Source organism: Conger conger, chromosome 9 (assembly GCF_963514075.1).
Source record: "Conger conger chromosome 9, fConCon1.1, whole genome shotgun sequence".
Classification (NCBI taxonomy): Eukaryota; Metazoa; Chordata; class Actinopteri; order Anguilliformes; family Congridae; genus Conger; species Conger conger.
The window spans coordinates 19,007,682-19,024,630 of NC_083768.1; the positions used below are offsets into that span (position 1 = coordinate 19,007,682).

Genomic DNA, 16,949 nt, shown 5'->3' on the forward strand with positions numbered 1-16,949 from the left:
CCAGACACAATTGTAATTATATTACATGATTAATTCTAGGAAAACTGCAACTAAAACTAGGGGACATCTACAATGTTGGAACACAGTACTTGTGTATATCCATAATTTACATTTATTGAATCAGTGGTCACTGGTTGTCAGAAAGGTTTGTCTTTGCTCTACAAATTCTTGGAGCATTAATTGTATAGCTTAATCCAATAAATAAAACCACTTCAGTTATACACTGATAGCCTATAATATATTAACATCAGCATTCCTTTAGTTTTAGTAGGCCTGCTCATCCTTGAGCAGAGAGGTCCACACCTTGCATTTCAAATGGTTTGCACGTGTGTGTACATGTACACATTTCAAAAAGCCCATTTCCCCACACAGTTCTCAATTTTAAGTTGGATTTTAGTTAAAAGTATAATTAGTTCATGATTCTCATGCGTGCATGGTTATTTTACAGGACAGAGGTTTTAATGATCAATAATATGCTAGCCTTGTTTGATCAGACCATTTGTTCATTTTGCAGCTTGCCATTGGTGCCTTTTTGCATTTGTTATTTGTATTGTCATTCTATACTCAGAGGCTGGAATAACATAATTGTTCCATTTCCATTTCATAGGTCTTAAACTACATCGGCTCCTGAACCAATTCCTATAACCATTATAAAGGCACAAAATTACCAAAGTTCAAGCACAGTACTCAGACAAACATTACACACCGGTAAGTGAAACAGCCAAATTAAATTAAAGCAGAAATAAAATGACACTAGGATTACACTGGCAAAAAGCAGCCAAATGTTTGAAACTGCTTTACAAAAGCAGAATGCCATTTTTTTTTTTATTTAAAGTGAATAAAATTACCTAGACAGGAAAGCTGAAATAAAAGTCCATTTTATTGTTTAGCCATGTCATAACCATGTTTCCAAAATAAGCACAGCAGGCTACAACAACTCGTTCTCATTAAACTACCTTTGATAGCATTTTTAAAAAATCCATTTCCCCACCCCCTGAGGAAAAAAATAAAAGAAATAAAAAGAAAAGGAACCCCACCTCCCCCCTTTGGAACAGACACTGAAAACATTTTCTATGCTTGTTTAAGCATTTATAAGAATGCATTTCCATTTGATTTTATATAAAAAGCTACACAATGTTACACTTTATTCCGAATACAATTCAACTGATTAAGTATTAGTGTTCTACACCATTACGTGAAAATTTTAGAAACTGATGGAGCATTACCACTATAACTTAACACTACAGGAGACTCAAAGGAATACAAATGACTGCAAAAAAAATGATTGAAAAAGACAAACAAAAAAAGTCTAGGGCTAGATTTAAAGCAAGCTAGGTCAGTACCATACAGAGACTGAGTAATAAAAAAATAGTGTAAAAAAGAAACAGGCAAGGCTAAGGTTTGGAACTCCATCTTTAGATCCTCCTCTTCAGCATTCTTTCATTAGGCATCCGCTCCAACAATTCCTTCATAGTACTCCTCGTCAACCAAAAAGGACCAGAACAAAAAAGTTATACTTCCACGTGTTCCCATAGGAAACTCAGCTTGTGTTAGTGTGTCAGGCACTTTCCGAGATACTAGCCCCCCCACTCAAGACCTCCAGCAACTCTACAGGCCAAATCACGATGCAGGTTCATTCAGACGATACAGCTGTGGAGAAAAATGAAGAAATCTTGAGCATCGAGAGCATCTGTAAACACGCTACACTCATTTTGTCCTCCAGTCAGGAAGGACACATGATTTCTCTTGATATACACGTTCAGTTTAGTTCCTTGAATCTAATGGTGAGCTCTGAAATTCAATTAAAATCAGCTGCATGTGGTGTTGAGTGAGACACTAAACTTGCAAAAGCCCAGTTTATGCAGCAGTGCTCCATTTTCCTGCCTCAACAAATTCCTAACCAACAAAATATACAAGTCAGGATGCCATGTGTTTCTCATTTGCATTTAAAAGCCTACAGAAGGAACACTTGAAAGAGCCTCAAAAAAGGTTATACATTGGCTTCCCAGCCCCATTAAATGTATGGTGGGAATTTTCCCCCTCGTTTACGGCCCAACTTCTTGAGCTGCTTAATCAGAACCTTCAATATCAATGAACTTCAGAACATTCGTGTCAGTAAGTGTGCCAGAACCGCTTAGAGGGATCTTGGGTGTGGGCGAACAGATCTTTCAGGGTTGGGGGGTGTTTGTAGGGGGGGGGGGGGGGGGGGAGAAACGCATGCCGGTACCAGTTCTCTTTTGAACAGACCCTTTTCTTGGAATTTCACTGGCTTCAATACAACATTCCTTACCTAAAAAGTAGTAGTTATTTACAGATCGGTGTCAAACCAGGCGAGCTGATTGCTGTCGCCTGGGGGCAGCCCGTCGATCAGGTCCTGGGCGTGCCCCAGGTCGGGCAGGCCATCGACTGGGTACTCTGCGCCAGGGTGGTGGCCACCCATGTCATGGTCCATCATAGGGTCCATGCCCATAGTGTCCTGGCCATAGCCCGAGTGGAAGGAGCGGTAGCTAGGGTCTGCAAGGGACAGGAAAGACATTAGCATCCCAGACAGCATAACACTAGATGCATCTCTTCCTCACTGCAGTTGACTGGTCTGTATACACAGCCATGCACCTGCTGGCTGCTCGCCTGGCCGAAGGCGTTTGAGGATGAAGCTAGCCAGGTGAAGATCAGGTTTGGCACAAAGCTTACGCGATTGACTGCCACAGGTATTCATGACCATATTCTCAGAAGGAAAGCTTCGACGAGCAAGAACTGCAAGTTGCAGCAATTGTCCTGGGAGCACAGACAAAGGATAATGGAGGTTTACGTACCATCTGGGCGATAGCCAAGAGGCTCTCCCTGGGCACCGATGTCCAGGCCAAGGTCTCCAGTCTGCATCAAGGGTGGAAGGAGAGGAAAGAACAGTGTGCAAAGGGGGTGCAAAAAAAGACAAAGAAATTAGCCTCCAAAGGATAGTCTGCCAGAGAAAATGTTCCACTGCAGTTCAAAGTCAGTCTCATTTGAGAAAACATCTTGTCCCAATACAGAACATTCCCCAAGAATAATAAATAGGTTCGGCATAACAAGCTTTGATTTCCCGGGTACAATGACTGGCACGAAACGAAAGTATCGCTGTATCTGGGGCAAAAAACAACAACGCACCTCGTTCCAGGTCATGGGCTCCGTCCTGAAGAGGGAGCTGGTGAGCTCGACAGACAGGCGCTTCTTGTAGTCCTGGGGCTTGTCCTCGGACATACGGAACAGCACTGCCGCGGCGTACGTGGCTGCGGAGGGAGAAGGGAGCACAGGTTAGGCTACACGTCGCTTCTCCAGCCCGCGTCCCAAAGCTCACCGCCTGCAGGAGGCGCACTTACCCACGCCCTCGTTGCGGGAGTGCAGGAGCTCTGTGAGGGGTGCGGTGGCTCCCTCCGCCTCGATGGCCTCGGCCGCCTCCTTGTCCTGGGCCAGCTCGCAGAGCACGCCTGCGGCCACCCTCTGGATGTTCTCTATGGGCGAGTACAGCAACTGCAGCGGACGAGAACAGGAGGCGTTAGAAGGGCCGGGTTCGAACAGAAACGAGCCTGGCCTGCAGCTCGACAGAGATCGAGCCCTACCTGAACGAAGAGAGGAATGGTGTTCAGGCCCCTGATGACGATTCTGTTGTGCACGTCCCGGGCCAGGATGTGCAGAGCTCCGGTGCAGCCCTCGACTATCTCCTCCATACGGACGCCCTCCTGCAGGACAGAAACACAGATTTAGCCTATCTTCATCAAGACAGTTAAATTTAACTATCAATACAAAATGTCCCTGCAGCCACAGCTCCTTGAAAGAAATCAAAGTAACAGCACGACCATCAGCAACTACAGGCGTCAGTCCATGGGCACATCGAATGACTCACCACAAACTGCTGCTGTGTTCCTCCCATGGAGGTGCGTCTCTGGGTGTCCTGGTGGGCCCTGACCAGAAGCTGCACCAGCCTGGGGATGGCGCCCTGCTCCCGCAGAGGGGCGTGGTTGGCCGGGCAGAGGGCCAGGTTACGGATCAGTCCCACTGTAGCCTGAGGAGGAACGGGGGATTAAAGCTTTTAAATGGCCGTTATGAACCAGGCACCTCACCAGCATCACACACTGTATTCTCCATCTAAGGAAATGGTCTGACTAGAGCTACTGCACACACATTACTGCAGATGAAGAAAGTGCATTCAAGTGAGTCCAGCCAACCTGATGAGTAACTCGGTGATTAAATGACAAGCTTCAACTTTTGGGATCAGTCCTAGAATTTCAGATTTCAAAATACATACACACTTCTGCATAATTATGTTAGAGGTCCATGAGAGTAAACATGGCATAAGAACACCATACTAACTGTTTAGCCGTTGGAGACTCTTGACTAGGCGTGGTCTTGAGCAACTTGGCCACAAGCCGGATGGGATGCACTTACCTTGATGAGGGGCCAGTGTGAGGGAGGGTGCAGCAGTTTTACCACCACAGGCAGGCCATAGTGCAGCCGCACGGCATTTTGGGCCATCTCGGCGTCCTGGTGCCGGCTGGTGAGGTGGCGCAGGGCGCAGACGGCGGGCTCGGTGATGTCTTCGCGGTCCCCGGCCCTCAGCACGGTGCGCACCAGCGCCTCGATGCCGCCCACCTGGCACACCATCATCTTGTTCTTGTAGTTGTTGCAGGTGAGGTTGGACAGGATGCCCGCGGCACACGTCACCACGTTGATGTCGTCCGAGCCCAGCAGCTGCACCAGAGTCCCAAGGAGCCCCTCCATGCCCTCCTGTTGCATTATGCGGGAGAAGCGGCATCGATTAACAGCAGGCCTAGTTCATGAGACTGGCTGATAAATGGACTGCTGCAAGATTCTGGCTTCTTCAACTTTGCTTTCCTCTCCCGGACATGAAACGTACTCCGTTTCAGACCAAAAGGCCATCGGTTTCAGATCAGGCCTATAGCAGCTTCCAAGTACAAATCTTCTAAAAATTACTTAAGTATAATCATTAACATTTAACCATTTTCTAGAAGACTAATTGAGTCATATTCTGAGGCATTATATTCCAGAAGAACTGGGAAGCCAAGTTAAAGACTCCAGCCTGGGCAATGTTCGCTTTACCAAAACTGGCTTAATACTGGCATGTAAGCAGGGAAAAGGCTACTTTTTACCTGCATCACATCTACTTCAGCTAAAGGCGTCTTCTCCATGGAAAGGTAAGGAGACAGAAAGAAAGCTCTTATGTAGGAGAAATTTAGGGAGGAGCACAAGAGTCGGTGTGGCACGAGGCACTCTTACCTGCTTCGTGGCGGCGTCAGACAGATTTCTCAGAGTCCACAGGCAGTTCTGGACTAGGCGCTGGCTGGGGTCTGTGAGGTGCAGTCCAAGGGCCTGCATACCACCTGAAAACAAAATGTACACTGGGCTCAGTACTGGCTGCTGCTTGATCTTTAAACATGCACAATGTAGGCTAAACCTTGCTTGCTCAAGGACTCTGGTCAAGAACGGTTATACCAGACTCATCCCCATGGGCAAGGAAAGCGTGCCTACAGCACAATGCCCTTCACAAAGCTCCAAGGCTGTGTTACAAATTATCATAAATCAACTTGGGCGGTACAAAAATAGTCCAAAGGAGAGGGAAGAGAGAAACTACAAAATAGGACACCTGAATGTTAGGGAGAAGTTCAGTGCCATTAGAGGTCATGGTTCTCGAATGCAATCATTGCCACCATGTGGTGTACTGCCGCTCTTTTGCCCTCATTACACCTGATGTGAGAGTAAACACCCAAACTTGAGGCTGTGTGAAATTAATGGTTCCAGGAGAAATTATCCTGAACCAAGGCGATACACATGGTGGTGATGATCGTTATGGAGTTAGTTAAATGTTGCGATACCACCCAGCCTTGTTTTCTATAGGAAAGGGAAGGACAGAACATACCGGCTTCCACGATAGCAGGCTTGTTGCTGGAACAGACGGACAGCACTTTCAGCACACGGCTGGTGGTCCACAGCAGTTTCTCATACGTGTAGGTTCTCATGATGTTGACCAGGGCCTGGGGTCCACCACTAGCCAGGATGATGAGCTGTGTACAGAGCATTGCAAATCAGTATCGCCCAGTCAGTATAGCAGTATGGCAAACGTTTACTGTGATTAGAATGCGCTTCTTGCAGTCATTCACAGCAGACCATTTCCCATTACCTTTGGATACATGATTAAAATCTGAAGGTTAAACAAACATTGACTGTCCCTACTGGAGTAACTGTTCGCAGAGAAACCTGTACCTTGCTTTCCTGGTTTCCATAAGCCAAGATCTGAAGGCAGTCTGTCGTTATGGCGAGAAACTTGACGTTGGTCTTGTTGAGCAAAGCCACCATCTTCTGCAGACCACCGGCCAGGCGCACAGCCATCTTGGCTCCTTCCTGATGCAGCAGGAGGTTATGGAGGGTCGTAATGGCATAGAACAGCACGGAGTCTACAGGAGATCTGAAACAAGACGCAGCATTTACCATCCAGTTCCAAATTGAGGGCTCCTAAACTTCAAAGTTCTCAGTGGCAAGCCAGAAGGGTTACTAGTTTTTTTGTTTTTTTTATTACCCAATCCCAGAACTAAAACAGTGGTTCAGGTTCAATTAAAGCAGTAATTGGTCAAATTGAAGCCGTTAACCATTTGAGCCAGCATGGAACCAGGATAAGGGCCCTCACTGGGAATGACTGGGCCCTCTTGTGCTTTGAATTTTAAACTGGATTTCCAGTAAGTTTTGTTCCTCTTCCTTGGTTCTTGGAAGGTTTCAGCCTCTTTCAGGGCCTGCCTCATACGGCCATGGGTCTAAACACTTAGTTATGAGGAAACACAGCCCCACTCACCCCAGCATTTTGACCAAGGCGGGGATGCCTCCAGACTTGAAGATGGCCAATAGGCCCTCTCTGTGGTGGGACAGGTTGTGCAGGGTGCCGGCGGTGCAGCGGGCCGTCTCCACGTCGTTGGTGTTCTGCATGGTGCGCACGATGGCCGACACCATCTGGGGCGAGCGCATGATGGCGTGCCGCGACGCTTCCTTCTTGGACAGCTGGTGGACCATCACGGCCGCCTTGTTCACCACCACCTGAGAGGGACCGGGATGTAAGCAAGAGCCGCACGGACAGCGATCAAGACTACGGCGAAGGGACGGCGCGGAGCCGGTCCTACCTGGTCCTCGTCGTTGAGCAGTTTGGTCAGCTCGGGAATGGCTCGGGTGGCCAGCTCGGCGTCGTCTTGGTAGTTGATCAGGTTGACCACGGCGTGCTTCAGCATCTGGGAGGGCTCGGCCAGGCGCTGCACGTTGGTGGGGTGCGCCCCGTCGAACTGCGTGGACGGAATCTGCAGACCCTCGTCCAGGGTCTCTGGGAACATGGCTGCCCGAACCCTCTGAGCTCTGGTCATGGCGTACTGTCCATCCATGTCTGCAGAATCCAGGAAAAATGCATTTTAACAGACCGCAGAGTCTACTGCAATTCATGCAATTGAATACCAAAGCCAAAATGACCAAGAAAAGTATATGTAGCTTGCCTATGCCTGGTTGAATGCAAGCAACTTCCAGACAGTTAAAAGTATTCTTTCTGCAAACCCAAGCCCAGGAGAAAACATACCTGCCACCTGGTCCTGAGTGAAGGACTGGGAGAAGCCCTGCTCCCACTCATACAGGACCTGGTTGTCCATGTCTTCCTCCTCTGGGTTGCCCTTGCCACTCAGGGAGGGGGCGGTGGTGGTGGCCCCAGAGTGGATGCCAGAATCCAGGTAGGACTGCTGCTGCCAGTGGCTCACCGCCGCCTTGCGGTCAGGCTCCATGGCCATGTCGAGCTCCATCAGATCGGCTGTACAATTCAAACAAAGCATGGTCAGGTTGATCAGGTCACCAACAAAGCCTACATATAAAATAGGACTGGGTAATGAACTATTATTATACAAGTCATACTGTGTAAGGTATGATTAACAAAAGACAGTATGCAGGAAATTGTAACTGTTACATTACATTATTGTGCTCCTGAAACTTTTATTTTTTAGATCCATCACGTTATATTTTCCTGCCCTAATGAGTTGCAACTGAGGTGAATACACTCTTGGTCAAGCTATGAATTCCCAATATGAACTTGCTAAAGTTTAAAAAGGGTGCAATTTAAGCATTCAGGGGAAGCAGGAGTTTCCAACAAAAGTGAAGTACATGTAAAGTACTTTAAGATTAAACAAGTGGTCACTGGCTTATGGCCTTAAATACAGAGAGTATTGGAAGCAGACAAGCTTTGAAAATACTGCATATCATAAAATATCACAGATATAATACAGCATATCTAAAGTACTTCAAAATGAGAGTGTCAGTTGGTTAATATTAATTTAAAATTGCTGCATTTCTGTCCACTGGTAGGGGGTAAGGAACTGGGGAGGACTTTCACAAAAATACAGAAACACAACTCACACTGGGTAGCCATCTTCCTTTCAAACCCCTCAGGCTGCACAGCTTCCTACTCTGTGAAGAGAAAAACAGATTGGGAACTTCAGCACAGCGGTTGGGTAAAAATCACCACCGAGCCAGGCTGCCACACACAAAGCTGAGCTGCTTGCCACAAACTGTGGGGCTATGAGTCACAACGCACCAGCCCCTTACATTCCCTCCAGGAGCCTGTAAACCTAAAGCCCTGAAAGCCTGAAGAACAGGGCAGAATGGCCAATAAAAATAGTGCCCACCGAGCCAAAAGCCAGCAAAATGCCACCAGCAGGCTACACAAACTGGCTGGAGCAGGAAGTGTCTGCAGGCAGCTGTCGGCTCAGTGAACACAACATGCCTCACAGCCTTGAGACGCCTGCAATTTCCAAGATTACCAAGGCAGGGAGCAGACCGGTTTCAAAGCAGTGTCAATTAGGCAGGAGAGTAGGCAGTTAATGGGTTACAGAAGAAACACCCACCACCTATGAAAAAAAAAAATATATAGCATTACTCTACCTGAACCACCCTCACAGTTGAGTTATTACCAGACAACCAGATAACACTACATAGACATTACGTTCTGCAGTATGGACCCTTACACAAGGCCCAAACGAGACCACACACTAGTAAAGCGCAAAAATATCAACTTCTGTTGACAAGCTAACCACAAGAAGTGTTTAGCCAATTCAGATTTGGCCGATACCATTCTGCTTTGTACATGCCTAGACAGGACCAGAGCCCCTCCCTACCTTCGGTGGTAACCTGAAGACCCATCTCCTCAGGAAATGCCTCTCCCCCTTCTCCACAGAGAAACCAGCCCCACCCCATCTTCCCTTTATTCCCAAAAAAATCTCCACCTTGCCTTCCACATTAATTCTAGTAAAGGGATTCCTATCCTCAGGGTGTTACGGCCCAACCATAAAACCTCATTTAAACTATGACCCAAAAAACAAAAAAACCCATGCTACTTACTTAGTTTCAGGATAAACTAAAGGGTAGATGTAGTTTTCATAGTTAGCAGAAACAAAGGGTAGACATTTTAGGGTTCACTTTAACGGTGTTGTAGAACACAACACAAGCAGAAGATTAAAATGCCCAGTGCCCCTCACCCCAACCAGAGGCAGCGGGCATGCTGAGGTGTACCAGCACAATCATTCAGGGGAAGGAAGTGTGAACTGCTCTGGATGGGGGGGGGGGTTCCGCCCCACTGCCCTGGAGGCAGGAGCGATAAAAACCTGCGACTCACCGAACACTGCCCCGACTGGCTCCCTGACATTGTGCCATTGTGAGTGAATGGGAGCATTACAGCCCTCGTTACAGAACACAATAGGCCATGCCGCGTGTTGACTCATCAGGAGGCAAGCACCCACCCGCTCGTCCAAAGTCTCCATTTAGTCGCAAATTAGTCATCGGCTTGGGACAACCTTTTGCGAACTGAAATAGCGGCAAATGCATGTGAACAAGCCATCACAAGCAAAACTATACTAGCGGTCTGTCGGGTGAAGAGGAAAGCATAACGGAGTTCCAATAGAGTTCCATGTTGGGAATGACTACAAAACGTGTGTGCAATACATGGAGTGACACTGTGCAGCAGATTATCATTTAATTTAAGATTAAGATTTTTGGGGCAGGAGTATGTAGCTACAGTACAGAAAACTGGGTCATAATTACATAATCTCCTTAATCAGATGCCTCTCAAGACACCACCCACCATCTAACTCAGAATCCTGCTGTGGTCATCAACCTTCAAAATAATGGTTTATAAAAGCTATTTGAGTAACAAATGTAAATTATTTTTGTATTTTTTTTGGATTGAGGGTAGTTTAAATTGATAATGTAGGATAGGCTTATATAAACATTATGCTTCTTCCTGTGCCTTTACAATCACCACCAATTACATACTGTATTGTTTACATCGTTTAGACTCTTTATATTTAACGTATTGGGAGTGATGACTGAATAAAATACAACTACTACCATATGAATTATGTAGCAATCCCAGTGAGGTTCCAGAGCCAAACACAGGAAAACGCACCGTTCACATTAGCTCTAATGCCAGTTCATTATCAGTAAAGGGCAGTTGAACAGTGGGGGTTACTGAACAGAACTCATCCATTCTCCCTTGAGTCATCTACTCTTTTCCAGGCACCCCTCAAACACCAGCCATACCACTGGACTTAATGCTAGCTGTCACAATGCATTACTAGGTGTAGACAAAGGCAGCAACTCCAGCCTTAAAAGCAAGCCACTCGGCCAAAGACAGATGGCTGCATGTTAAATTATGGTCATTTGGGAGTTGATTTAAAGCCTTTTTTTACCAAGAGCATTATCTTTGCAGTAAATTGGCAGTGCAGGGTCCCTATTAAGGCAATTTAAACCACAGAGGTTTCCAGCAGCCTGACAATGGATACAGTTGCCTAGCCTTTGGTTTGAATGCCTGCCTGGCCTATACACAGGAAACATCTACATTTAATGCACTGAACTAGGAGAATATTGGGTCAAACTGTCCACCAGAAACGCTGATGAATGTGTAATGAATAGTGATGGCCAGGGTGAATAAAGCAAAACAATTTGACGCTAGTGCAATACAAGCAAGTGAGACCTTGGTTTAATCCAATGAGTCTGAGACCAAAGACGGACAAACATTTGCAGATAGGTGCCCTACCATAATTTTAATCAAAGTATTAAAGAACAGCCATTTCTTCTTGCTAGCTGCATGAATGAGCAAGGTTGAGTAACTCAGCCAGCACCCATAAGGTCGTATTAGTGTCACTTCAGGGAAGGGGAGGGAAATTCTGCTTCTGGAAGGCGGGTGTACATGTAGCTTTGTTTCCACCAATTACCCTGGCGAAAAACAAGTTCACTTTTTAAACGGTCTTCTGGTGTCATTCATGCACTTATCAATAATGTTGACATTAAACCATCCTTGTTGCCCACCTCTAATCAAAACAGACTCCCAACATTGTGTTCAGTCAGAAGAGAGTCCCCTTCACTTCACTGTCATCGTACACACTCCTATCTGGAGCAGCTTACAATGCAAGAAAGAGGAGTAATTGAGCCACAATCCAAATTGATATAGCTTAAGGCAGGGGTGTGGAACTCCAGTCGTGGAGGGCCACAGTGACTGCTGGTTTTTTTGTGGTTTCCTTTCAATCAGCAGCCAATTAAGGCCTTGAACAAGGTGAGTGGACTGTAGCCAATGAAAGACTTTGAAATCTACCTCATCCTGAAAGACCAAAAACTAGCAGACACTGCGGCCCTACAGGACTGGCGTTTGACACCCCTGCCTTAAGGCATAAACACGGAATCCATAGCTGGAACAAGTGGCCTGTAAAAACACTGTAGGGGAAACAGACGATCGCTGCACCCATAGCGCTGGGGAATGTGCACGGTCAGCAGTCAGACTGCTCCACATCCTGCCACTGCAGATCAGACTAACTGCAGGAATCTCAATGCGGGTTCACATGCAGTCCAAAACAGGTGCTGCTGAGCATTAGGTCTGGTCTGGCTGAGACTCCAATCCACACATCACATCTCCTTGATTCAGTGATGCTTCACATCTTGAAATACCCCTGCAGTTTGGTCAAAGTACCTAGATGCAGTTGCAGCAGTTACGTACGAGGTGGCTACAAACTCGATGGCTGGTAGTGTAGTGACCTGTACAAAGGGGAAAATCCAATTGACAAGTATATTCATCCAGTATATCAATTAAATTAGATCAGTTACAGATGTATGACAATGTATTCAACTACTTGCACCATTAACACTTGTCAATGTCTGTGGCACAAACAAATACCTTGTCGATAGGGGGTTAAGTTACAGGACTACAGATACAGACAGTTTGTGACTAGTTCCACAGAGCTTCAGTCACATTCACAACAGTTAAGCTTGGCCTTTCAGCAGAGGCTCTGCTGCAATCCAGTCAAACAAGCAAAAGTATTACTGCGCCGGTAATGAATCATGCTCTTCTGCACAACAATGCCAAATGTCAAGTTTTGCAAATCAAACTGGAATGGTTCCAGAGGTGCAGTTGCATCCAAGTACAAAATACAATTTTGGAATTTGATGGGTGTTGCAGACTAAATTTATCTACAGCTTAATAAAGAAAAGAATCAAAGGTACAATTAATTTTAGAGGGGTAGGGGACAAGCATAATAGGAAACACTGACCTATTAGAATCGGAAGAATTTCACACCAATGACAACTGTTCTCCGATTAAGAAACTGATCATATGAGAGCAAAGTTGTCTTATGTGCAGAAAGCCACCATCCTGCATCCACCCTCCCTACATCATGATCATTTGCAAAATTGATTATTTTTTTTTTTGCTTGCCAATTATACACCCTAAAATTGAGTTACACAACGGGAATACAGATTACAGAAACTGCAATCAACATTCTCCCAAGTGAACCCCAGAAACAGTGCATCTGAACAAAAATACCCCAAGAAAGCAATAAAATGACCCAAATTGCCATGTAGCTAACATTACAATGGAAAAGAGACCATTCGATCTTAAGGGTGGGGACGGCAGGGTAGCAAACGAATTTCCCTCAAAAGGCAAGATTCTATAATCTTCTGAGCATGTACAAACCAAGGTAAGCGTGAAAAGGCAGAAATTCAAAAGCGGTGACTACTGGTGTTAAATGGACAAAAAGCATTACCTGCACCACTACTAGAAAATATGCCTTCAGGACACAGACAGGAGTGAGGTTACATGGTGGGCCGGCCCACTATTCATATGGTAATGACGATTCTTATAGGTGTCCTCAGTCTGTATTCTCAAGTACAGGTGATAATATGCCTTTGTCCTGTCAAACGTATAAACTCCATACAACTACACAGGATTGATCACAATCGCTTTAAATGTGCATTATTATTAAGTTGCCATGGATAATCATTTAAACAGTTATAATTATGCTACGTACACCAACCAACATGCAATCCATTAGACAAACGTACCAGCAACAAAGCACCAGCTGAGCAGCAAAAACTAAAATTACTTGTTGCAAAACACCACATGTATTACACAGTATAACAATTTCAGAGACAAGGCAATAACCAGGCACACAAGTTCTTATTTCAAAAAGAAAATCACACAGTCGCACTTTAAAAATTAAGCAGCAAGGTTTAACCTCAAACATCACCAAAGGCAATCCTCGCCTCTCCAAAAACATGAACATCTCATTCATCTACTGATCCAGCCCGACCAACACATCCCATTCCTTCGACCAAGCTCTGGGAACGTTTTTAAACGAATGCATTTTAACTGTAGCAAGATGAAATTAGACCCTTTGTTGAATACAAGCCAAGTGTCAGACTGTAGATCCTTTGTGTAGCAAGTCTCCACGCTGTTAAAATGGACCATATTCAAACAAGCCCCGAACATCAGGTGGGCAGACTTGAATTACTCCAGACCCAACTCCCTGAAAGCCCCATTCATGCTGCAAAATTCAGAAATTGACTTGAAAGGAAAACATCCCAGCATCAGACGAAAAGCATTCACATAAAAACGCAGCAGTAGCATGATTTAAAATTTAAAATGACTTAAAACCACAACAAGCCCACTTTCACACACCTCATGTTAACAGTCCTTTTGGGGATAAACACTAGAACACGTTCCCCGTTAGACGGGACACAGCAGCACTGGGCGTGTGGTGTCTCAGCACAAAGAACTTGGTGGAAGTGCCCGAGATGGGGATCGGAAAAACGCACACCAGCAGCCTGCCTGTGCAGGCGCCTGGCCATACTCCTCAAATACATATGGAAGCAATTTGGTGGGCAGATCTTCAAAGGGAACAAATGACCACCCTACCCCACCCCCCTGACACCAAGAGCAAGCGGAGCTTTAGACTGCTGGCTTCTTCATTACAACCTATACTACAGAGCTAGCCAAAAATCCAACGCGTGGAGGAGAATTTCCATACACTCATGAAATTCAAATTCCAGACTAAACTTCTTAGGAGTACTCTGATGTTAAGATGAATGTATATAATTTCCCCCCAAAAAGGTACAACATGGAGATTTGAGGATTTTACACTTGTTTAATAACCAAGGAGGGTATGGCCAAATTCAATACCCAGGCACAGGGTCTTAAAGGCAGTTACACACAAGTCAAAACAACGGTGAACGTGTGAATGCCACCTGGTACGTTTGCAAAATTGCTTCGAAGTATGGTGGAAGAAGCGTGTACATGGGTCATGCAAAAATGCCACCCACTACAACATTTAACAGAGACTTGATCAGTAAAACTTAGCCTAGAGCACAATGCAGCGAATACTTGCTGTGGTGCTCAAGGCTAATGCTGTAGATGAAAGGAAAAGCAGTAAGACCTCCAACATTAAATTAGACCGGAGTGATAAATGACCGCAAGGAAGTACTTTCAAATATATTTACTTTCAAGGTTTTGTTTTGAGAAGCCAACATTTGCCGAAACGTGCTACAGGTTATAAATCTAAGATGTAAGGGGGGGGGCAAGAAACCCCAAAAAACAATTTAAATTAGCGTCAACAGCATCAATAATTTGGCACAATTTAAATTCCAAGTGACAACTTCACCGAAAGACGGAAACAGTAGCAATGTAACAAAAAGACATCGGCACAGTTGGGACAAAACAACGTATCGCAGTTAAACAATTTACCGTAATAGTTCGGGTATTTCCAAAGTTGCCCCCGCACTGTATGTTGCAGTTTCGAGCTTCCTCAGATTAAATCCTTCCTACACCAAGTCAAGAGCTTTAACGTTACACAACCATGTCTCAGCCTCTCAACTCCGTTTCCAATGAACAATCTAACCACGGCCTCGCACACTCATATTTCAACTTAAGCTCCTCCTCAACTTCCTTTCGAACATAACTTGGCTACAACGGCGAAGGAATTTTTCGGGACCGGGCCTGGCTTTGTTTGTAAAGCAGGACATAGTCCGAGAAATTGTACTGCAAGTGGACTAGCTATATTTCTTAAACGACGGATAGAAACCCTACTACATGGCTTGCCACTTTGAGAGTCAACCAACCATCATAACATTACTACGAAAGCTCTAACTAGCTAACGTTAGGCGTCGTCGAATTCGCTCAATGACTCGCCAGTGTGCACGACTCGGGATATAGCTAGTCTACCGACGTTAGCAGTGTGATATTTAATAAATTCGTCACCCAACGTCAGCTCGGGTCTAAAAATGCGACGCGCAACAGATCTTACCATGATTTATACGCCTAACGCTCCCACTGTAAACGAGCTAACGTTGGCACGCTTAAGACCTCGTCTGTTTGCAACATGCTAGACAACCAACTTGGATCTACCCAACACGATAATTAGCTAAGCAAGCTGGGTGAACTAACTTAGAGCAAAGTAGCTAGCTATCAACATTGGTTAACGCTTCCTAGTTACTAGCCAAGTTAGACATTAACTGATAAAACACGCGTATCTCGCTGGATACAATTGGTGAACTAACCACTTGCCAACTTACTCATATCTAGCAAACGTTGAAGTTTGGCTAAATAACGTTAGATGGCTCATTTCATTGTTATTAAAAAACGATCGACCCTGGACTAATGGATTACTGGTCTACCTCTTCCCAAATACCCCAAGTTAACGTTAGCCAGCTAAGATTTACTAGCTATCCATTCTTGCAATCCCAACAGGGAACAGGTAAAAAAACAAACGATATTGATTTTATATGGCCACCTATGCACCGGCTTACTTAGTTAACGTTACCAAACTAATTCGCCAAATAGCAAGCTTGCCAACCATCTAGCTAACGTTACCATTTAAATAGCTAGCTAAACGTGATTTCCCGATTCGGAAAGCAACCGAAATCCTCTGATTAACCACAGATTTGGTAAATTCTCATGTTTGGTCAAGCTTCCTTAGAGTAGAACACTTCAAAACTAGCTTGAAAGTGTAACCAGCTTAGGGCTTACTGGGGAAAATTCCGACCAAGACGGTCTTGAAGACCATATTCCACATCCTAGTAGGATTCTTTTTTCGATATTTAGCTAACGTTAGTTAGCTAGTTTGCTAATCCAAAACAGCTATCTAGCTAACGTTATATAGGAACTTGGGAATTATTAAACTTACCCAAAACAAAAACGGTATTTCCGTTCTCTCCGTCAGTGGTGTACGGCCAACGCGTCTGATAATATTAAAGAAAACAAACTAGCGAACCACCCTCTATTAAATCCGTCTGCCACTCCTGCTCCGCCGTCGCTGCAGTGAGAAGACGGCTTCCGAGCACAGGAAACAGGGTCTTAAAATGGCGACTGAAAGAGAGAGCTCTTATACCAGCTATGTGGTTAATGTATTCTGCCGCAGTCAAGAAAAATAGTTACTCCAATCGTAGTTATGAAATCATATGAAATCATCAATCTACTATCCTTATATCATATACTATATTTTATAGACAGTTTGTTCCATTTCACAATACGTTTTATTGCTAATCAACAAATAACGCTGCATCTAAGAGTGCGGTCAGCGCGCAGGGATATTTTGAATCTGTGGACGGCGAAGTAGATTCATTAG

The 16,949-nt window shown here is 45.1% G+C and overlaps 1 protein-coding gene across 3 annotated transcripts; it reads right to left on the reverse strand.

Annotated features, from left to right (window-relative positions):
* Nucleotides 1-862: 862 nt before the first annotated feature.
* On the reverse strand, nt 863-16,695 carry LOC133136490 (catenin beta-1). Of its 3 annotated transcripts, none has more exons than XM_061254021.1 (17): nt 16,509-16,695; nt 8,425-8,475; nt 7,601-7,825; nt 7,161-7,414; nt 6,839-7,077; nt 6,256-6,457; nt 5,912-6,056; nt 5,272-5,375; nt 5,145-5,174; nt 4,423-4,761; nt 3,881-4,039; nt 3,597-3,716; nt 3,357-3,507; nt 3,145-3,266; nt 2,814-2,874; nt 2,291-2,514; nt 863-1,650 (listed from the first exon to the last, which is right to left on the reverse strand). In XM_061254021.1, the coding sequence occupies exons 2-16, from the start codon at nt 8,435-8,437 to the stop codon at nt 2,309-2,311; spliced, it is 2,370 nt and encodes a 789-aa protein (XP_061110005.1). In that variant the 5' UTR covers nt 8,438-8,475; nt 16,509-16,695; the 3' UTR covers nt 863-1,650; nt 2,291-2,308. The 3 variants fall into 3 exon arrangements, with proteins under 3 accessions (XP_061110005.1, XP_061110006.1, XP_061110007.1); XM_061254022.1 differs by lacking the exon at nt 16,509-16,695 and adding an exon at nt 15,071-15,193; XM_061254023.1 differs by lacking the exon at nt 5,145-5,174 and having other exon boundaries at nt 16,509-16,694.
* Between the last annotated feature and the right edge of the window lie 254 nt (nt 16,696-16,949).

Excerpts from the sequence above, each read along its gene's own strand:
- LOC133136490 (XM_061254021.1), bottom strand. Across the intron at positions 6,458-6,838 it reads GCCTTGGTCAAAATGCTGGG|ATCTCCTGTAGACTCCGTGC; the intron begins GTGAGTGGGGCT and ends GTCTTGTTTCAG. Across the intron at positions 4,762-5,144 it reads CTGAAGTAGATGTGATGCAG|GAGGGCATGGAGGGGCTCCT; the intron begins GTAAAAAGTAGC and ends ATAATGCAACAG.